Here is a 23,124-nt window from a genome sequence, read left to right as displayed (position 1 = left end):
ATTAATAAATAAAAAAAATCAAATGAAAAAAGAGAAAAATAGGAAATCAAACTCAGATTTATTTCATCAATCAAACTTAAATATTTATTCATAAAACTCTAAGTCCCGCTACAAAAAGACTACATCTCTGACCTTACATTTCCCCCCTTAACAAGCTTTGTGGAATCCCTTATGATATATTTTTATATTTATAAAAAGGCAACAATATACATGGACCAGCTTTATAGTGTCTTTGGTACAAACGGTCAGTGACGCGTCGGGTCACAGCTCCGTACGCTGAGCAAATACTCCAACTACCCTCAGGGTTAACTCAGCATGGCTTCAATCTTAATCCACACGCTGTTTCTGTTTCCGTTTCCATCTGTTTCTGTCCGTTTCTGTTTCTGTCTGTTTCTGTCCGTTTGCCGTTTGTTTCCGTTTGTTTCCGTTTGTTTCTGTCTGTTTCTGTCTGCTTCTGTTTCTGTCCATTTCCGTCTGTTTCTGTCCGTTTCTGTCTGCTTCTGTTTCTGTCCATTTCCATCTGTTTCTGTCCGTTTCCGTCTGTTTCTGTTTCTGTCTGTTTCCGTCTGTTTGCCGTTTGTTTCTGTCTCCTTCTGCCTGTTTCCGTCTGTTTCTGTCTGTTTCTGTCTGTTTCTGTATCTGTCTGTTTCTGTCCGTTTCCGTTTCTGTCTGTTTCTGTTTCTGTCTGTTTCTGTCTGTTTCTGTTTCTGTCCGTTTCCGTTTCTGTCTGTTTCTGTCTGTTTCTGTACCAGTCTGTTTCTGTCTGTTTCCGTCTGTTTCTGTCGGTTTCCGTCAGTTTCTGTCTGTTTCTGTTTCTGTCTGTTTCTGTTTCCGTCTGTTTCTGTCTGTTTCTGTTTCTGTTTCTGTCTGTTTCTGTTTCTGTCTGTTTCTGTCTGTTTCTGTCTGTTTCTGTTTCTGTCCGTTTCCATTTCTGTCTGTTTCTGTCTGTTTCTGTACCTGTCTGTTTCTGTCTGTTTCCGTCTGTTTCTGTCGGTTTCCGTCAGTTTCTGTCTGTTTCTGTTTCTGTCTGTTTCTGTTTCCGTCTGTTTCTGTCTGTTTCTGTTTCTGTTTCTGTCTGTTTCTGTTTCTGTTTCTGTCTGTTTCTGTTTCTGTCTGTTTCTGTCTGTTTCTGTCTGTTCATGTCTGTTATTTTCACCTTGAGAAATCCCAGAGTAGAAAAGTTTCAGGCTGGTTTCTGAGATCAGGGAGCTGCGACTCAAAGCGTCACTGAAGACAACAACAAACAAACAAACAAACAACAACGTATCATTGGCATATAATCTGTCTCAAGTGCTACAAACAAACATATCAACATCTACAAAGTCAAGGCAAGTCATGACACAACACCACTGCTGACGGGCTGAACCCCTTCCTGTCTGATTCAAACACCACTTCCTGTGAGTCTGATTGGTCGTTAAGGCACTTCCTGGTTACAGCGATGACGGGCTCATGCTGGAGGAGCGTTTTTCAAAATAAAGCTCAAAAACACAAAAAGAGGTGAAAACACGGGCAGAGGCAGGGTTTCACCCAGCAGCAGGGAGGTTTTACAGAGGATAGTGTGTGTTTAACATGTGTAGTGTGTGTGTGTGTGTGTGTGTGTGTGTGTGTGTGTGTGTGTGTGTGTGTGTGTGCAGTGGGGAGACATCGCACAGCAAATCTCCTCTGAATGGTCCAGCAGCGTCACCGTACGGAGACACAGTCTCTCTCCACAGCCGTCTCCACCCGGCCGTCCTTCAGTTGCTGGAGAACCTGAGAGGAGGAGGAGGTGTTTGGTTTATCCACCAGGAGGCGCAGGAACCACACACACACACACACACACACACACACACACACACGTCAGGGGGGGGGGCTCACAGAGACAAACCTACTTGTGGTACCTGTCAATGATGTTGGTGACCATCCTGTCCGTGATCCCCGGGCACACCTCCTCAGCCCATCGGATGTTACGCTCCAGCTCCTCGATGGCCAGCCGCTGCTCCGAGTGCTCTTTGTGCTGCTGCTTCAGCTGCACCAGAGGAAACAGGGGGTGTTAGAGACGGGCGGGGTCTGCTCCACCCGGAGATACACGCAGGCATAGCTACAGCCGCTACAGCCGCTAGCTCTGAGAGAAACACCACAGGCCATGGAGACTCACCTCAGTGAAGACCGGAGAGATGACGGACGCAAGGCTGGCCGATCGACTCAGCTGATCCTGACCCTGCACAAAAGTCAAAAGTCAGTTTTGACTAGTCACAGTGACAGTTAGAGATATCAGTAACTGAGTTTCCACTGAGTCAAACTGAGTTACAGATATCTGCACTGACTCCCTGAAAGCTGCCCTTCACCTCGTCACCATCCTAAATGTCACTTGCAGATATCTCTGATTCAGTTTGGACTATCCAGAATCACAGTTAAAGATATCTGAAATGTGACTTTGACTGTCAGAAACATGTTCGTTCGCGAGGCTTCCCATTGGATACTGACCCAGATAAACTGGAGGAGAGAAGAGAAAAATCATTTTAACAGTTTTCCCAGCAAAAGAAACGGTGACTGTTGTCATCGACGAGATATTTAGAAAATGCCGTGAAATAAAACAAATTAATAATCAGGGACTTTGTGGGAAACAAAAGCTACGTTCACTAGAGAGTTGTGCAAGAAATCTACGACTTTTGTCATCATCACAGATATCTGCAACATCAATTCCCCTAGTCCAAACTCTGTTTCAAGATATCCGTGATTACAATTTGACTCGTCAAAATAAAAGTTTAAGATATCTCTAACCACAATAAATTTACAGATATCTGTAACTTGATTATAGATATCTGCAACTAAATTATGACTTTCCATAAATCTAGTTGCAGATATCTACAATTTCATTCTGACTAGGTGTGATTCCAGTTCAAGATACCTACATATGCTGTTATAGATATCTTTAATGGAAGGGGGTTGAAGATATCGGTTTCCATAGCAACAGATCATTTCCCATTCATTCCTATTGGCTGATTATTGTTTTTTTATTTTAATATATTTTAAAAAGTGTGAGACCTTTCTCTGCTCAGCCTGCAGGAGAGTTTCCTCCAGCTCGGGGGTTGAGCAGTGATCAACCTGAGCTCAAACTTTTTTAAGAGTTTTTCTTTGTTCAGTCCTCAAACGTCTGAACTCTCTCAGTCTGACTGATCAGTAAACACACAGGTACAGGACAGACTCAGAAGTCTGGACAGAAACCAAAACATCTTTGATGTGAAGGGAACAGGATGTTGGATATTTCTGCATCCTGTCCTGAGTTTCTGCTGGTGTAACATCAATCCAAGCATGGATGGAGCTCACACAGAGTTTTCTCTGAGTTTTAAACGTCTGATTCAGGCTTTTTCTCTGAACGTTGATTCTCCCCATCACAGATATTTACCATGAGGAGTCAGATCTGAACCTGACCTTCTGGAGGCCACATATTCACTTCCATCCAAACTATAAAGATTTGTTTATAACCATCTTAATTCACTGAGTCCAGACCCTGTCCACCTGTCCCCCCCATGACGACCAGCAGCGGCGCTGTTCAGCTCAGACTCAGGTGGTACGAACCGTTCCGTTGAGCACCTTCCTGCCATCCGGCTTCTTCTTACGGACGGTGGTGAAGCTCCACTCGGGCGACTCGCTGTTCTCTTTGTTACTGGACTCACTGCGCGCGCACACACACACACACACACACACACACACACACACACACTGAAGTTACTCACAGGATCGAACACAGTCTGAACGTCTCGTCTGAACAGGAGAAAAAGTGAGCTGGTCTCGGCACAGTAATCAGATTACCTGTCGGAGTCGTCGGAGCTGCTGTCGCTGTGTCCCTCCTCCTTCCACCTCCTGAAGCGGTCGATGAGCTCGCTGAGGTACGACGTCTTCTTGCAGTGTTTGACGATGAACTTGTGTTTGAGCAGCTCCTTGGCTGTGGGGCGCTGAGGAGCACACATCCAGGGTTAAACTTCTTTACATTTCTCAACTTTCAACTTTCAGACGGCAGACCTCTTGGTGTCGGTCTGCTCCGTCAGTGATTAATAACAGCTCATGCTTTTAAAGAGGAGGGGAAAGACAGGACAAAGCTGAGAGGCTGTTTGTCCACAAGGGGGCAGCAGACGCTACAACAACCACATCACAGACACAGCTTTACAAAGACTGGCATTAAAAACATTCAGTTTTTCCCTCTGAAGCGTTCAAAACGCAGCAGAAATAAAATCTGTGGATAAAGAAGAGTTCAAACACCTGAGAGAGGAAAAGCAAACGCCTCAAACACAGACTACACCTGTCTCTGTGTGTGTTTAACACATGTAACCCCCGCTGTAACGTGTATTTTACTGAGTGAATCAAAGGAAACAGAAAGCAGAGCGTGTGACGGAGCAGAGGAAAGCCTGTCTCTTACGAACGACGGCTGCTTGTTGAGGCAGGCCTCGCAGAACTCCTTGAAGCTCTTGGAGAAGTCCCCGGTCAGCGTGGGAGGTGGAGACTTGGGGATGTGGAACAGGACTCTCATGGGGTGCATGTCCGAGTTTGGGGGCTCTCCCTTGGCGAGCTCGATGGCCGTGATGCCCAGAGACCAGATATCAGCCTGGAGGGAGGGAGACAGGGTCAGACCTCAGACTGTGGGACACACCTGTGGTCATGTGACAGAGTCCAGACCTGAGTAAGAGACGTTTCCTACTTCTCCTTTAGCGACTAACTCTTCAGCACAGACAGACGCTGTTCAAACACAGATAAAAACACAGCTGGGAGCACATTTTTCATCAGGCCACAGCTTGATATCAACGTTTGAATTAATAAATACTTTTTCTAAAGATAAGCTCCAAAAAAAAACAAAGTGAAGTGGGAACTTAGAGCTGAAGTAAGGTTGGCTTCAAAGAGTTAAAACATATAAACCTGATCGATTCTAAATTCATGAACTGATCAAATACTTCAAACGTGAGCTGTGACACCAGGAAACTGACTGTGTGTGCTTTCATGTTTGTTTTGTTGGTTGTTTTTGAAAACAATAAAAAATTAAATGTAAATCAGCACGTTCAGCTCAAGGGTTGTCGACCTTCGGCTCTGGAGCCTCATGGTCCATAGCTTTAAAATAATATTATTGACATTAATTTTTATTTACATTTTTTTAAGATCTTTAAAAAAATTTTGTCAATTTTTTGTATTAACAAAAGAAATCAAAATTTTTGAAGCTTTTGCACATTTTGCACATTTTATTTTTTTCAAATATCTGCAATTTTTATAAAGTTTTCCTTTTTTGTGGAAAATGTCACAAAATTTTCAAATCACCTTTTTTTTAAGCAAATTTATGAAATTTTGACAAATTTTAGACGTTTCAAAACTTTTCCAAGTTTTGTACACAAAAAAAAATCAAAAAAATATTTGCAAATTTTTGAAAATTTAAAATTCTTAAAAATTTTTGCAACTTGTTAAAACTTCATAATTTTTGTAAATTTATGAAATATGTCTTTTTTATTTTTTAAGATTTTAAAACATTTGCATATTAATTCAAATTAAAAACTAAGATATCACAATTTAATAAACACAAAAAATGTAATTCAAATAATCTATTACTACATTGTATTTATTATTTTTAATTTATTTGTTTCACTTCGTGGTCTTTATTGTGAAGATAAAGTCGATCAGAGACTATGAGAGGCAGATTTTATCAGGTTCTTCTTCTCTCTGCTCCGTTTCTTTCACATTTAAGATTTTTATTAATGTTATTTAATGACAGGATGAATTAAGGTCTGACACACAAAACAAATTCAGTAAAAACATTTTTCTTCTGTGTTTTTTGTCGCTCAAACCGAACCAGCGTCAGAGCGCGGTGAACCTTTAAGATCATTTCTGCTCCGTCAACCGTCAGATCAACCGTCCATTCTCAGAAAACACCACGAGCTCCAGCTTCTGCTGCGCTAACGTTTGTTTGCCTCAGAAAAACGGATTAAACTGCAGAGACACACACTCTCACACACCATATGTCAACCTGGGCTCACACACACACACACACACACACACCGAGTCATGTAAACACAGACGTTACACACACAGGTTGAAAGTCACACCAGCCACAGCAGCCATGTGGCAGGTAAGGAGCAGACACACACACACACACACACACACACACACACACAGACACACACACACACACACACACACACACACTGAGTCATGTAAACACAGACGTTACACACACAGGTTGAAAGTCACACCAGCCCCAGCAGCCATGTGGCAGGTAAGGAGCAGACACACACAGACACAGACACACACACACACACAGACACACACAGACACACACAGACACACACACACACACACACACACACACACACACACACACACACACACACACACACACACGGCTGAGGGTCACATTACAACAGGATGCTCGGTCACTGTTTGACTGTTAACTCTGCGGCTCCATTACTGAGACACACTCAACATATGGCAGCCTGCACAGGACACACACACCTTAACACACACACACCTTAACACACACACACCTTAACACACACACACACACACACAGACGCTGACGTAAGAGTTAAACCAGTGATCCAGGATGAAAGAACTCTGACAAAAGTTACAAACACACCAATCTGTGCACACACACTCCCATGAATCAAACCACAGAGTGCACACACTCACACACACACACACACACACACACACACACACACCCTAATGGATCTGTTTCCAAAACATCCTCAGACGTCGAGCAGCAAACACAGACCCACGTCACCTCTTTCTCCTCTTTATCCCGACACATTTGTTGACTTTGTGCTCAGGTAGTACACACACACTCTCCCCTCTGTGTGTGTGTGTGTGTGTGTGAAAGCAGCAGGTGCACACAGGTGGAATCAACCTGTGTTTCCTCCTTAGAGCCCAAACACCAGGAGAACGCCGTGTTTTCTATCCGATGCAAATCAAAGCGGGACGACTGAGGAAACGATGCAAACGACCTGAAAGCAGAAACAAAACCAGATCCAAGAGGCCGGGTTGCTACGGCGATACGCAAACATGGAGCCGGGAGCAGGTGACCATAAGCCTTAAGGAGTACACCTGAGTCAGGTGACCAGACCCTCAAACAGCCCTGTGTGACGCCCACACTCTTTCCACACAGTCCTCCTGAACTGGCACCATCCTGGTACCACTGGTTCAGCTCATCCAGCCCGAGGCGTCCCCCAAGGCTCTGTGCTCGGTCCCCTTCTTTTCACCATCTACATCTACATCAGGGTTTTTCTTAAAGGTGCAGTAACATTTAAAGTTACTGTTATCATCAAAACCAACCAGAGCCCAGTCCCTCTGAGCGCGTCACGTTGGATGCCCTACCTTTGAGTCGTACGCTGACTGCTGGATCACCTCCGGAGCCATCCAGAACGGCGTCCCCACGAAGGTTTCCCTCTTGATCTGCGTGTCCGTCAGCTGACCAGCCACGCCGAAGTCAGCCAGCTTCACCTGGCCGTGCTCGGACAGCAGGACGTTGGCGGCTGTGGACGACGGACAGAGTTAACGAGAAACAGGGTTAACGAGGGACAGGGTTAACGAGGTTTCTGTTAATTGATCTGTTAATAGTTTAAAGCCTCTGTGTTTGGTTTAGCTTCAGACATTCAAAGCATCTCGTTAGCCACAGCTCGTTAAAGTGTGTCAGTCACCAACAGATGCAATCTGGACTTTCAGTTCAGGCAGTGTTTTAACTCAACCACTAGGGGGCGAATGCAAAGTCTGGATTGAAATGTGGAGTTTTCTGAACATCACTGAAGGGAAAACATCAGCACAGTGAGGGAAAACTGAGGAGGAGCATCATCTTTAAGCAGCCAATCAGGGAGCAGGACGGTGTTCCTGTCTTTAACCAGCCAATCAGGGAGCAGGACTGTGTTCCTGTCTTTAACCAGCCAATCAGGGAGCAGGACTGTGTTCCTGTCTTTAACCAGCCAATCAGGGAGCAGTACCTTTGATGTCTCTGTGGATCTTCTTCTCTGAGTGCAGGTAGTCCAGTCCCTTCAGGATCTCCTTCAACATGGTGGCAATCTGAGTCTCATCAAAAGGCCCCGCCCGCAGCTGCACACACACACACACACACACACACACACACACACACACACACACACACACACACACACACACACACACACACACACACAGTGAGTGATGACACAGGTAGAAAACACTCGTCGACATGCCGGAGGCTGAACCTGGAGCTCCAACACGCCCTGTTCAGTTTCATTCAAGGCGAGACTCAGCACACACACACACACACACACACACACACACACACACACACACACACACACACACACACACACACACACACACACACACACACACACACACACACACTCAGATCAGACTAAAGGAAAACAGTGGCTCTCACAGATTGAACTACTCTACAGATAACTTCACACTCGTTCCCTGGTTGATCAGTTTTTAATCCATGACCTCAGCTGATCTCTCACCAAGTCGAGCGCCGAGCCTCCACCCAGGTACTCCATGATGATCCACAGCTTACTGCCCTGAAAGATGGAGGATGGTTTCTTATTCCAACACTGCTCATCCTCCAAATCACTCATGGAAAGTTTGTGGAGGGAAACACAGGTCAAAGACAAACAGAGAGGGCTGTACCTTCAGGTAGGAGCCGTAGTATTTGGTGATGTACGGGCTGTCGCACTGACTCAGCACCGTGATCTCCTGCTGGATGTCCTCGATCTCATCTTCGGCCTCCTCCAAGTCGATCGTCTTGATGGCGACCACGCTCTGGGTGCGATTATCGATGCCTTTGAACACCTGCAGGGGGAGGAGAACCATGGCTGCAGATGAAACGGCTCTACAGAGAAACGTCTGGACTGAAAAGTCACAAAGAGAAGACGATCAAACACAAACGACTCGTACCTCTCCAAACGATCCCTTTCCAATCCGGTCCAGTTTGGTGAACAGCTCCTCTGGGTCGATCTGAGAGCTCTGAGGGGGGAAACACCAAAAACTGATGAGTCCAGGCTCAACACAGTTACTCTCTCCTTCTGGAAGTTTCTACAAACTGAGTCCATCTCTGAGTGTTTGGGTGAAAAACCTGCAAAACCTGAGGACGACTTTTTCAAACACCAGAGCTGTTTCCATCTCTGTCCCTACAGCAAACACTCACATTTCCTCACACACTTTACCCTGCAACACACACACACACACACATACACACACACACACACACACACACACACACACACACACACACACACACACACACACACACACACACACACACTAAACACCATAAAAACACAGAAGGAAGCCAGCATGACGGTTGAAGATAACAGGAACTGCACACACAGCTGCCTCACCACACACACACACACACACACACACACACACACACACACACACACACACACACACACACACACACACACATACACACTATCTCTGAAGCCCGACGGCTGACTTAAATTGGTTTCCTAAACTCTGCCGTGACCACAGCGGCTGAAAACTCAAACGCTTGTTACTTCATGTGAATCGACGTCAAAGCAAACCGTCTTCATCTCATTTTTATCACCACCATTTCACGTTTTTAACGTCATGAAAAAGAAAAAAAAGTTTTTAAAAGTTTTGAATGAAGCCTAGCAAGAGGAGGGAATGTGGAGTCTAGTTTTTCTTTTCTGTATTTTCTATATTTGATATTTTTTTAGCTTGAAGTTTGACTGAAGAGCTGAACACACAAAGAAATGAACTTTACTCTTTGACAAAACAATATAAACAACATACCGCTAGCTTGATGCTAATGTAAAAGGAAATTGCACTGATATGCTAGCAGTTAGCATAAATCGATACAACTTCGGTTTCATCTTTCATCACAGAAGCATCTCACAGTTAGTCTCTGTAAAAAACTCCAAAAGTTAAAAAACTCTCAGGGAAACTTAAGAAAAGTGCGCAACAGGCTCATGGCTGGCTTACAGCAAGGTTCCAAACAGCTTAAACAACTGCTGTAACCACCTCAGGACACTAGATCCCCTACTTCAGCCAATAATACATAACTAAACAGTTCATCAGAGATAAACAGATCCAGCCTGAATGCTAACAGCTTCTGTAACACAGTGTCAGTGAAGACCTGTTAGCCTGAATGCTAACAGCTTCTGTAACACAGTGTCAGTGAAGACCTGTTAGCCTGAATGCTAACAGCTTCTGTAACACAGTGTCAGTGAAGACCTGTTAGCCTGAATGCTAACAGCTTCTGTAACACAGTGTCAGTGAAGACCTGTTAGCCTGAATGCTAACAGCTTCTGTAACACAGTGTCAGTGAAGACCTGTTAGCCTGAATGCTAACAGCTTTCTGTAACACAGTGCCAGTGAAGACCCATTAGCCTGAATGCTAACAGCTTTCTGTAACACAGTGTCAGTGAAGACCTGTTAGCTTGAATGCTAACAGCTTTCTGTAACACAGTGTCAGTGAAGACCTGTTAGCCTGGATGCTAACAGCCTTCTGTAACACAGTGTCAGTGAAGACCTGTTAGCCTGAATGCTAACACAGAAACAAAGTTAGCTACAGGAACTAAACGCACTAAATACAGTTACAGAGCTTCAAGTGTGGTCACCATGGCCTCAACAAGCACTCGTTACGCAAGTCAGTGCACCACACACACACACACACACACACACACACACACACACACACACACACACACACACACACACACTCTTCCATTTCAATCCTTAAATCTAAAACATGTCTAAAGAAACATTTCATCAACACACCCAGAGCAGCGCATGATTTGATGCTGGTTTAGCTTCCTCCCTGACCTAAAAAAAGAACAGTCACCACACACTCATAAAACACACACACACACACACACACACTGTGCCCACAGTGTTGCCACACCCTGTCAGCAAATACAGTGGTTAGTGTCTAATGATACTTTGAGCCTGGCACACAGAGACGCAGGAAACAGAGAGAGGATGAGAGTGAAAACAGAGGACAGCAGACAGAAACAGAGGAATCCCTTTAACACACACACACACTGCACAGACCAGTTTCACAGATTAAAGGGACAACACGTCATTTTATTCATAGGATTTATAGAAAAATGAGCTCTGACAGTGACACTCCTCAGGGACGTCTTAGATCGATCCGAAGCCTTGGACACAGCGGATCACTCTAATCCTGCAGACTCACCACTGCTGGGCTCTCTCTGAACCGGTTCAGTGGTTTAAAGCTACCTGAGCAGGAGGACACTTATCTCATACCTGTCTCAGGATAAAACATGGGGTTCCACAAGGGTCTGTATTCAGCCCTTTCCCCTTCGTCTCTGTGACGTTTTTACATGACTTATTAACACAAATCACAAAGTTTCATTTTTATGCAGATGACAGCATCCTTCACACCTCAGGGTCTTTCCTAACGAGTGCAGCCAATCAGCTGCAGGCTGCTGAGCGCTGTCCAGAAAGGTCTACATAAACTGACAAACAGATTTTTACTCCGTCAAACGAGGGGATTGAAGGGCTCCACTCTTTAAAATACCTGAGAAAATCTTTTTTTAGCCATCACACCTTGAACTGAACAAAAACCTGAGCATGAAGCTTTTTTAAACAGAAACTAAGGATGTTTTTCATTTGTTGCTCAGAAAAAAACTAATTCAGGTAACTTTTCATCTGTCCTTGACTGTGACATCCTCCATGCCTCATCTGCCTCTCTACAAACACTGGACTCAGTTTCCCATGCTGCACTGCGCAGCACATGGACCATCATGTATAGGCAAAGACTCCATTGTTTTTTTTTTTGGTTTTGTTTTTTGGCCATGACTCTCTTTTCTTTATCTATTTTTGGTTTGTTCGTTGTTTCTTTTAGTCAAGACTCCCTTGTTATTTATGGTTTGTTTGTTTTTTTTTTGTTTTGTTTTGTTTTTTTTCTCTATTTGTGTGCCAAAACTTCCTTGGTTTTTTTGTTTGTTTAGTAGTTTTTGTTTTGTTTTTTCTTTCTTTTTGGGCCAAAGTTCCCTTGTTCTTTTTTTGCTTGTTTTTATTTTGTTTTTGTTTGTTTTTTTTGAGCCAAGACTCCTTTTTTTAAGTTTGTTTTGTTTTATTCTTTCTTTTTAGGGACCAATACTCCCTCTGTTTTGATTTTGTTATGTTTGTTCTTTTCTTTCTTTTTGGGCCAACTTTCCCTTGTTCTTTTTTTAGTTTGTTTGTTTGTTTTTGTTTTGTTTTTCTTTCTTTTTTAGAGCCAAGACTCCCTTTTTAGTTTGTTTTATTCTGTCTTTTTTGGGGGCCAAGACTCTCTTTGTTTTGTTTTGTTTTTTTTTCTTTATTTTGGGCCAAGACTTCCTTGTTTTTGTTTTTTGTTTGTCTGTGTTTTCTTTGTCTGTTTTGTTTTTTTCCTTCCCTTTTTGGGCCATGACTCCCTTGATATATATATATATATTTTGTATATTTGTTTTTGGTTAAGAGTCCCTTGTAAACTAGATTTTCTGATAATCTCAGTGGGATTATTCCTGTTGAAAAAAGGTTAAATTAAATAAATAAATAGAAAAATAGAAAGTAACAGTCAGACTGATAAAGTTACCTTGGTACAGATGCAGCGTGATGTAACACTGAGTGTGTGGCTGTGATTACACACAGCACAAACTCTGACAACCTGAGATGCTAGGCTACATCAGTCTGTTTGAAACCACAGAAAGCAGATGATTTAATGACTCTTTAAAACACATCAGGGCACAGGAACCTGTCCTGTCATCTCGTCTCTCATTCACAGAAAGTCTGGAGCTGAACAAACACTTGAAGAAAAACCTGAACACAGCACGAGACGCTGAACTAATGAGTCGACATGAAGAGCAACCAGGCAGGAACACAACGCCTCTGACCGACACGTCATGAGCATTCAGAGCACACCAGGGAGAGAAACACACACACACACACACACACACACACACACACACACACACACACACACACACACACACAGGTATGTGACTCCTGGAGTTATTTTTAGCAGCAGTCGGCTAAAGGAGGGAGGACGCCGTCAGGCCGTCAAACTATCACTTTGGTTCAGACAAAAACATCACAAACTTTTGACGTGATCCAGAAACTTCTTCTGTTTTTCCTCGAGCGTCATGTGTTTATATTTTTTTTACTGAGAGATCATTTTAAACACAAAGTTTTGGCTCCGTGTTAGCATGTTGATAGAAACAGCTGATACTTTCAGTTTAGCTAGCTTGGTGAGGCTAAAACCCTCCAGGCTTCCTATGAGTTCCTGATCCACCTGGGGCGTAGAGTCCAGGTCTTTATCAAGTCTCTGGTCAGGATCCACCTCAGTCTGTTGACCGTGTTTTTACGACCACTGATTACTCTGACTCACCCTGGAGTTATCTACCGTCCCCGTAAGCATCGGTTTGGTGACGCAGGATCACAAACGGGATCCTGACTCTGAACGTTTTGTTCTGGTGGTTCTGGTGGTTCTGGTGGTTCTGGTCCCTGTGCAGGAGAAGCTCTACCATGAAACCGTTTAACATAAAGATTGTTTCTGCTCTACTCCTGTGTGTTTTTATGGTTAATACGGTGATAAAGATGTTTTCAGGAAGTGGCCGTAAAGATATCAGACGTGATGTCACAGCACGCTGACCAGTGAGGGGTTTCCCCGTCTCTGGCCCTGACAGGTGCATCGTATCCTGAGCGCCGTCTCTGAAAACATCAGCGTCAGTTTGAACAGCCCTGAGGTGAAACCATGCTACAGCTCAGAGTGCAGATCCTGGTCCTTATCAGGGGCGTGTGTTTCAGGCTAAAGCTCTGCTCAGTCGTCACAGCTGACTTAAACACACACTGAAAAAACGCCGTGCTCTGTGTGTCTCACAAACCAGGAGCATGGACCACCTGAGTCACCTGTGTGAGATTAAAACCTCTGCGTCTTTAAAGAGGATCTGATTTCCTCTGCTGGTCGGAGCAGGAGGAAGTTTGGGGTTTGGAGGATGAGCTCTAAAACACAAAGAGGACACAGAGATGATCTAAACCTCAGAGGACACGCTGGGACCTTTCAGTCTCTGCTGAGGGACAAAACAAAAACATGGAGAGGACGTTAAATATTCAACAGGTTGGTCCAGAAACTGTGAACCAACCTTTCCAGTCAAAATGATCCGTTAATGTTTGACTGCAGAGGACACGGCCTGGGAAGGTTTTAACCAAACGCTGGTAGAAGTCGTTTCCTGCTAACGTTTAACCAAAGCAGGCAGAAAAACCTAAAGCTGGTCTGTTTCCCCTGAGCGTCTGTTGATCTGCCTCCCCCACGTTGTTCACAGGCAGACATGAGTCAACCTGAAAACCAGAGCTCACCTTAACCTCTCTCAAACACAGCTTCTCATCAGAGCAGCAGCGCCACCTACAGTCAGGTAGAGGGACTGTTTCGATTGGTTATAAGCTGTTAACAAACACGACTAGTTACCATCGTAGAGGAACACAAAAACAAGTCTACTTCCTACAACGATAAGTTTCCACCAAGTGATCCGGTTTGGATCAGTCCAGTTTGGTCAGGTTTGGATCAGTCCGGTTTGTTCAGGTTTGGATCAGTCCAGTTTGGTCAGGTTTGGATCAGTCCAGTTTGATCTTGTTTGGATCAGTCCAGTTTGGTCTTGTTTGGATCAGTCCAGTTTGGTCCTGTAGGATCAGTCCAGTTTGGTACAGTTTGAATCAGTCTAGTTTGGCTGGGTTGGATCAGTCCAGGTTGGTCCGGTTTGGAACAGTCCAGTCTGGTCTTGGTTGGATCAGTTCAGTTTGGTTTAGCATTAGCATTTAGCTCATAACAAAGACAACACCTCAACAGTGGTTTATGTGTCAGTGACAGCTCCAGGCCAAAGTGGTAAATGCAATTCTGAGTCTGAACACTGTGAGGTACTCTGTGGAAACACTAGAGGGCAGTATGGCCTGTTCCTGCTACGTTTCCTGATTGTTTTTAAAATTTTAGTCCTTTATTTTAGTCTTTGTTTATGAGCAGGGTTGGAAAAAAGCTAACACGTTGAATCACACACAGAGAGGCGTCCAGAGGTCTCCTCAGGTTGGAGCAGGATCAGTACCGAGCTCCAACACCGTCCCCCGTCCTGAAGTCTGTGTGAAACGTTCACTGGTAGAGTTTCAGATTAAAACATGCTGCTAACAAGCTAGATCTTCAGCTCTGCGTTAGCTTCACGCTCATATTTTCCTGACTTCTGTCACAACATGTCCTGACTCTGGAGGAGCTGGGTCAGTGTTTCCACCGTGTTCAGGAGCCACGCCGCTCCAACAGTCTCTCAGAGGTCTCCGCTCGCGCTCAGGGAGCTGTGGGAAAGAGACGGCACACCTGAGCCTCACAGCCTGGCCGTGGATGAGGACCGCGCTGCAGATAAGCAGAGTATTCAGGTCAGAGCAGGAGGGGGTCTGAGGGGTCAGAGGAGCCGCCGGGAAAACCTGGACCAGGCTTTGGAAAGAGCGAGAGCCAGGATCCATGTTTTCACTAACAAGAGGGCTCCAAGTGTCCAAACACAGAGCGCTGTGTGTGTGTGTGTGTGTGTGTGTGTGTGTGTGTGTGTGTGTGTGTGTGTGTGTGTGTGTGTGTGTGTGCCCTGGGGTCAAAGGTCACAGCTGCAGAAGGAGGAAGCACAAACACAGTGCTCTGACAGAAATGACCTTTGCAGAGCGGCATCATGTGAGAATCTCTGCTCTCCAGCACTTCCTGTTTGGTTAAGCTCAGAGGAGAAACATGACATGACACGCCGACTCATCCAGCACGGGAAACTTTCCCACGCCCTGTCACAGAGGCTCCAAACCTCGCCACGGGTCTGAGGAGGGGGGTAAATGTTGGGAACAGGATGGAAAAACAACTCCAATCGACTCCTGGGTTAAAATCCTAAAGAAGCACACGTCGTCAGAAGAAACCAGTTCCCTCTCCGTGTTTCGCTCAGGGAAACTGCTCCTTGGTCTCTGCAGGCCCAGCTGGTGGATCCGGCTCCAGAGAGCAGAATGAAGAGCAGATTATCTTTAAATACGCTGCTGGTGTTGGTGTTTCACTTCAAACTCCATCAGACAAACTCCATCAGACAAACTCCATCAGACAAACTTCCTGACGTCACGGCACCATGACTAGAACCTGACCTGATACCGTCCCCGATCTGAAGTGTGACATGTTATGAAACCACAGCACAGGTCTGTGAGGCAGCGCGGCGTCTGAGTGAAAGCCCTGACCTGAGGAACACCATGGTGGTAAACAAACCCAGGAGGAAAGGAAACGGGTGAAGCTGAGCTTCAGGCGGCTCTCCTCTGGTTTCTCACCCACTGACACACAAACAGAGAGGACTGACGTCGGCCCAACCTTCCACGCCGTCACCGAGCCGTGACGGGATCCCGGACTGTGGGAACGGGAGCTCTGAAAAGGTGCAGGAGTTACAGAGAGAAGAAGAGGAGGAGGTGGAGGAGGAGGAGGAGGAGGAGGACACTCCCTGGTGTTTGATCTGCAGACACACCTGCAGAAGGCTTCCCTGCAATCTGCCATTTAGGAGCAACCTGCTGGAACGGACTGCACCTGAACGCAGCAAAGACGGGACCAGAGGATGGGTTCCTCCAAAGGGGGCAGAGAGACCAGCAGACCAGACCACACCACACCAGACCAGACCATCTCATTCTACCAAACGTTTCCAGTCTCACTCCGACTCTCAGAGACCTACATCTTCAACTACTACAAACCAAACAGCTGTCATCAACTCTTCTAACATGACTCCACATCCTGCCACTTCCTGAGACGAATCGGTGCAATGCAGCTCCTTGTTTTGCACATCATTTTGCACAGATGTGCTTATAAAAGTCACAATCGTGCAGGTTTGAAAAAGTAACCTGGGATTTGCTCGAGAGAGGTCATAAAAGTCTGATCCAGTCATTTAGTTTAGACTCAGAAACCTCGGAAAGACGTTAAATGTGTTCAGGATGACGTCTGTAATCATCGTCTTATCAGGTCTGTGGAGAAATGAAACTGAAACTTCATGTTCATGTTCCGGTAAAACCAAAAAACAACATTTACAGAGGAAATAAATCGTGAAAATCTCAGGAAACAGAAAGCATTTGATTACGTTTCATTTAAATAAATAAATGAATAATTTTAAACTCTGGATTAACCAAGTCTTCTGGTAGTTCGGCCAAATCTGCCGACTCATCAGCGACCAGTTCCCCTGGATAAACAACAACACACTGAACGTTTGGCTCCTCCTTTTCAAACCCTCGGCGTCGCTCTGAGAAAGGAAACCTTCACCCCATGAAGCCCAGGAACCGACCACTTCCTGTTCCTTCTTCACCATTTTCAGGACGCCGAGTCCAGTCCGTCATGATTCTTTGATTCTTCTGATACGTCAGTTTGCTTTTCTCACTCCTGACCAAAGGCTGAATGAGGAGCCATAACACCCCCCCAAAAAATGATATCATGTTATGAGACAGTGGAAGAAAAACATATCGCCCCCTGCTGGAGAACAGCAGAACAGTAGTCTTTAAGACTACTTAAAGACAAAGACTAAAACAAAGGATTTCAATTTGAAAGAAAAAAACAATTTAACAAAGAATCCTGATTTAAAAATTGCAAAAACAAAAAGTGTTTATACTTTTGTGAATCATTTTTTCTCCCACCACTAGGGGGTTGGTGCAAAACTGTCCACTAGGGGTAGTGAAAAAACAATTTTATTGATTAATCCTAATTATATATGGAAAAGTTTAGATCAATTATCATTTTTTTTTACAAAATTTCAGTCTCTGAACTAGACACGAGACGAGCTAACAAAAATTAGCGTCAAAGATTGTCTATAGCAGTGAGAGCACTGACTCTGATGCTACATCTGAAAACCAAACAAAAACAAACACAGAGCGCTCACTCTGTCACTGTTTCTGGAACTTGAATTGCTTTTTTATTTTTTAATTAATCTACTGTGAAGATGGTGTGCAGTGTGTCCTGACACTCAGATATTTGGTTTCCCATCATGCCTCACTGGAGCTGTACAGCACAAACTACATGTGTGAATATTTATTTTAATTAAAAAGAAAAAAAATGAAGTAACGAGTGTACGGCACTGGAAGTGCTTTGAGTTTGTCAACAAAAGATGTTATCCAGCAACCGACTGTTTTTTTAATGTGCAATAATTTTTGTTTACTGTCCAATGGAAAATCAATAACCAATAATCCACAATCGAAGAAGCTAATTCTGTCTTTGATTGACACTGCAGAAAGTAAAAGAAAAGAAACAGCCACACAGTCCTGACACATCTTGACATTTTTTGTGACGCACAAGCATGTTAGCAAAAAAGCTGCTTTAGATAGTTACATTAGCATTAACACTGGATAATATTTCTATGAATTAACATAATGTAAAGTTAATATTTAAAGAGTTCATTTGCAAAAACAGATAGACGCCATTTTGGAAAAAAATGAGATGATGCTTGTGATTTACTTTTTGTATTGAATTTTTTAGTTACTTCTATGTTGTTATGTCATATCTCCTTTGTCAAAGACACTGGACCTTGGTTTGACTGAGATCATCTACAATAAACAATAAAAAAACAGATTTTTTTGAAAAAAATTATTAAAACTGAGTTATCTGCTTTTGCAAATGAACTCTTCATTTGTTCTTCATTTAGAAATGTTTTTATTTATCAGGACAACCATTTGTATACTTAGCTGGTTATGCCAATATCAAGACACATATGTGCCGAGTGACACCCCCCAAATAATGTAGCGTCAGGATGCTAAGCTAGGTAGCTTCTTGGAACACTACATCTACATCAGCGTTCCCCTCAGTCTCTCCGTTTAACAGGTTTATATCTCTTACAGATAATATATTTGGCTCCTGAGCTGCTAAAAACTTGGCTCTGCTAGCTAGCTGGATGCTAACGTGGTAGAATTTATTATTGATTTGAGCTGATAGGGAAATACAAATGTCCTAGTCGGTGGTGCTATGACTAAAACAAAAGGCTAAAAGAGGCTAAAATGGCGCTTTATATGAGGAACACAGCTAGCTTTAAACTGAGTGTAACCAAAGATTATTCAAGTTGTTGGTTTATTCATAATCGATTCCTTTGTAGCTTGTAAATAAAGTCATCAATGAAAGCTGAAAACAACAATCAGTGTTGTGTTTTCCAAAGACTAAGATGAGCTTTTCCTCCGTCTCGTTTGTCCACAACAAAATGTTATCGGTCTACAAATACAAGAACCAGGAGCTGTTCACAATTACAAGCTGGAATCCAAACATTTACACCGCTTCTTTTTTTGTTTAGAGAAAAACATTCAAAAAGCCGTACGGACAGAGCTACAGTCCCACCAATGACTGTTTCTGCTAAGACAGCAGAAATCATGAACAGTCCGTGGTCATACATGTCGGCCATGACGGTGAAACACACGTCAAACATCACATCCAGGCTGCTGCAGCTGCTGCCTGCTGCCTGCTGCTGCCTGCTGCCGGCTGACAGGTGTGTTTCCTGAGTGTTGATTCAAGCCGACTGTGACACTCTTTGTCTCCACCCACCTGGGACGCACAGAGCAGGCAGAGCGAGTGAGCTGACAGCCACAGAGACAGGCCCACAGGTAGACACACCTGAGAGAGACGGCCGAGCGACAGAGACAGAGCCAGGGACAGAGACAGGATAATGACCTGTCTTACACACCTTTGGAGCCACACGCGCTCAGTGTGTCCGCTGAGTTCACAACCCAACACACCAGCTTGTTTGATCACCAAATCCCCAACACTCTCTCACTCTGAGGGCGTCACCAGTCCCCACACGGGAAAACAGGTCAGTGAGGCCGTGTCACAGAGATACCTGAGGTGGACACACCTTACTGCCTGTAATTGCAGTCCCATTATAACGAATGAAGCAGATTGTGTGCTATAAATACGCTGAAACAAGCCCTCAGACACAGTGAGTCACTGTGGGGAGAGCACATGAACTGAAGTTATGTAACCACACAGAGAGGCTCTTCATGGACATATAACACCGACTCTAAAGTCACAATAAACTCACACACAGTCAGAGTGGAGGGCCAGCTCTTAAATATGTCCCTGTGTGAAGACTTTCAGAGGCAAAAACACCAAAAAACTCTTTTTCTAACATCACTGTGGAACTAAAGAGAGTAATTAGAGCGATTAAGTCACCATAATTACAGCTTAGATTACTAACAATACGTTACAAATCCCTGAAGTGACACTATTGTACAGAGACCAGAAGACAACTACAAACTTCCTACAGAGTTTCAGTCATTGTAAAACTCATCAAATTAAAATGCAACAGGTAAAACACTGCAGAGGCAATTTAAAGCCCCCAACAGTTATTTCAGGCTGACCGATAGCGCCAAAATTTAACATCGAGTGATTCATAAGTAACATAAACATCATTAAATCACTATTTAGATTGTACAGAATAAGGCTCTGCAGCATGCAGCTCTTTGACTCCTTTGCAGTGGCTCCTTTTAGCTTTAAAAAAATTATCATTTAAATAAAGAATTTTTCTTTTTCTTACAGAGGCTGTTGATGATTAAAGACATTGACACTAAATAAAAACATACATCAACATTTTGTTGAACTAAATATACAACACATCTTGTAATCAAGCCTTTATTTTTTTTTTGACATTTTTTCATTCATACAAATAAATCAAAAGTTTTGAAGATTTTGAAAATTTGTGAAATGTTTGCGATTTTTAATTTTTTTTTAATTTCAGCAAATTTTAACAATAAACTAAATTCTGTTTCCTTAAAATTAACAGATTTTTATTTGTTTATTTTTTATTTTTGCAAATTCATGAAATTTTGGCATATATCTAAATTTTTTTTGTTTTTTTACTTTTTTTTTGCAGGATTTTTATCATTATTAATATTATTATTAATTTTACTTTATCACTTGGAAAAAGTTGGCAAATTTTTACATGTTTTTTTTTTACAAATAATTGTTTATTTATTACTATTATAACTATTATTATTATTATTAATATTATTATTATTATTATTATTATTATTATTATTATTATTATTATTATTATTAATATTATTATTAATATAATTACTTGATTTTTAAAATTTCCTTTTTTGCAATTTTATGAAATTTTGGCAAACATCTGACATTTCAAAATGTTTGTATTTTTGCAGGGTTTTAATCCTTATTAATATTATTTTTAATTTATTAATTTATTTATTATTTCTTGAAAAAAGTTCGCAAATGTTTTTTTTTTTTAATATTTTTATTTATTATTTTATTGATTATCATTATTATTACATTGCTTGATTTTTTATGTAACTTACTGAATTTTTTTTTTTTTTTTTTTTTAAAAGCAAACTTATGACATATGACTTTTTAATTTTTTCTTGTTTTTTAAAACATATTTTCAAAATTTTTTAAAATAAAAAACTAAGATATCACATGTACAGTTTAATGAACAAAAAGCTTCTTCTTTGGATAATTATTCACTTGTTTTTTAATGTTTATAATTTTCTGGACCTTTTTTTGTCTTTGTTATGAAGATAAAGTAGACTTTGTGGCTCCTGGATGACTTGATTTGAGGTGAGTTGAGGCTAAATGGCTCTCATGGCAGCAGAGGTTGCAGAGTATGAAACTCACATTGTTGTTCAGTCTGTGATAACTTCAGGGATATGGACAGATTATTTCACAGCTTTAACAGAAACACACACACCACGGTGAAAATGACTCCAATCTCTGAACAGTGTATTCAGTGGATGTTTAACAACACTCCATGACAACTGTTGCGAGTCACTGCGTTTTAAAAAAATGTAGAAATATAAGTGAAGACTGTGGGAACAGAATGGTGATCTGAAATGACTGATGCGCTGTTTCCTGGAGCTTGTTGGGAGAAGAACACACGGTGTGTTTGGAGTTATGTCCCACACAATGAGCAGGTTACCTCTCTAAAACATGTAGGAAACATGTAGGAAACATGTAGGAAACATGTAGGAAACATGTAGGAAACATGTAGGAAACATGTAGGAAAGCTGCTCCACGGTCTCCCATGTGTTGATGAACTTGTTGAGTTGACTTTAAAGCACAAACGCAGACCGAGCAGCCTCAGACGAAGCGCGGCGTCCACCTTTCCACTCACCTGCATACCAGGAACTTCCATGGTTACTTCGAAGTATGAACGCCCTTCTTCTCCACCTCCAGCTCTGTCTCTTCCGTCTCCTCGGCTTGCTTCTCTCCGTCTCCTCGGGGACTCCTCCAGGAATGAATAAACTCCCAGAAAAGCAGCTCAAAGTGAGGAAGAGGAGTTATACCCGACGGAAGAGTCGCTTTGTGCGCAGAGAGCGGCGGCAGCAGCGGCAGAAAAAGAAGTGGACGAGCTAGAAAACACACACACACAGTCTGACACACTCACACACTCTCTCACACACACACTAGTTGTAAATGTGCAGCAACAGAAAAAAAAAAAGTGTTGAGCAAACGAGCAGGATGACGAGCTGGTTACTGCCTTCTTCAGGGGAGGAGCGAAGAGTGCGTGAAAATCAGCACCGGAGGAGGACGACTGCCCCCTGCTGGTCAGACCGTCACTGTCCTAACAGGCCTTTTCTGACTTATAACAAATAATTATGTTAGCTATAATTATATTAAGTAGTACAATGATAACAGATTAGACTAGTCTGAGTTAAGAGTTTTTCCCTTTTTTCCTCAGTTTGGCCGAATTTACAACAAACAGGCTTCTATATCAATTTAAATGTAGTGTTATCACGTGACTTTATGTTTTGTTTTTAATGTTTGTTATTTTTTCACTTATGTTTCATAACTGTTTGTTTCGCAAAACATTTAAAAAAACCACAAAGATTTTTTTTAATTTTGTAAAGGAAAGCTTCCATGCTGCCTTCAGGTGCAAATCGTAAAGTTTGACACTCAAGTTTCTCTTCACTTCTGCATTCACTAACAACATATGTTATTTTTTACTCGTAAACCATGTCTGATGATAAGAAACCTTGTTACCAGATTTTTTTAAATAGAGCTTTTTTGTGGTTTAAAAAAACATTATTTATTAAAGTTTTATGTATATTTAAAGTCGAAATATGTTACATTTCTACCACACTTTATTGAAGGGACTGTGGAGATCTTGAAAATCTCTCCCTTGTAGATAGAAATATCTTTTATCTGCCTGATCATAATCCACACTT

At 42.6% G+C, this 23,124-nt stretch overlaps 1 protein-coding gene across 2 annotated transcripts; it reads right to left on the bottom strand.

The window, feature by feature from the left end:
• Positions 1-999: 999 nt before the first annotated feature.
• On the bottom strand, positions 1,000-22,493 carry LOC141784290 (serine/threonine-protein kinase 26-like). Of its 2 annotated transcripts, none has more exons than XM_074662072.1 (12): positions 22,071-22,493; positions 8,887-8,955; positions 8,620-8,781; positions 8,454-8,510; positions 7,950-8,058; positions 7,330-7,487; positions 4,397-4,582; positions 3,793-3,935; positions 3,559-3,655; positions 2,135-2,197; positions 1,869-2,005; positions 1,000-1,749 (listed from the first exon to the last, which is right to left on the bottom strand). In XM_074662072.1, the coding sequence occupies exons 1-12, from the start codon at positions 22,089-22,091 to the stop codon at positions 1,734-1,736; spliced, it is 1,218 nt and encodes a 405-aa protein (XP_074518173.1). In that variant the 5' UTR covers positions 22,092-22,493; the 3' UTR covers positions 1,000-1,733. The 2 variants fall into 2 exon arrangements, with proteins under 2 accessions (XP_074518173.1, XP_074518174.1); XM_074662073.1 differs by having other exon boundaries at positions 1,878-2,005; positions 22,071-22,491.
• Between the last annotated feature and the right edge of the window lie 631 nt (positions 22,494-23,124).

The sequence above is a fragment of the Halichoeres trimaculatus genome, unplaced genomic scaffold (assembly GCF_033239565.1).
Source record: "Halichoeres trimaculatus isolate MK-OKI-2021-1 unplaced genomic scaffold, fHalTri1.1 fHalTri1_scaffold_22, whole genome shotgun sequence".
Classification (NCBI taxonomy): domain Eukaryota; kingdom Metazoa; phylum Chordata; class Actinopteri; order Labriformes; family Labridae; genus Halichoeres; species Halichoeres trimaculatus.
The sequence above is the reverse complement of the archived record's forward strand: the minus strand, read 5'-3'. Positions and strand labels throughout refer to the sequence as shown.

What these genes read in the sequence shown, in the direction of transcription:
- LOC141784290 (XM_074662072.1), bottom strand. Translation starts at nt 22,091, where the DNA reads ATGGAAGTTCCTGGTATGCAG. An exon ending in GGAAGGTGCTCAACGGAACG is followed by an intron (nt 2,198 to 3,558) that starts GTTCGTACCACC and finishes ACTTTTGTGCAG; the next exon opens with GGTCAGGATCAGCTGAGTCG. An exon ending in TCTCTCCGGTCTTCACTGAG is followed by an intron (nt 2,006 to 2,134) that starts GTGAGTCTCCAT and finishes CCTCTGGTGCAG; the next exon opens with CTGAAGCAGCAGCACAAAGA.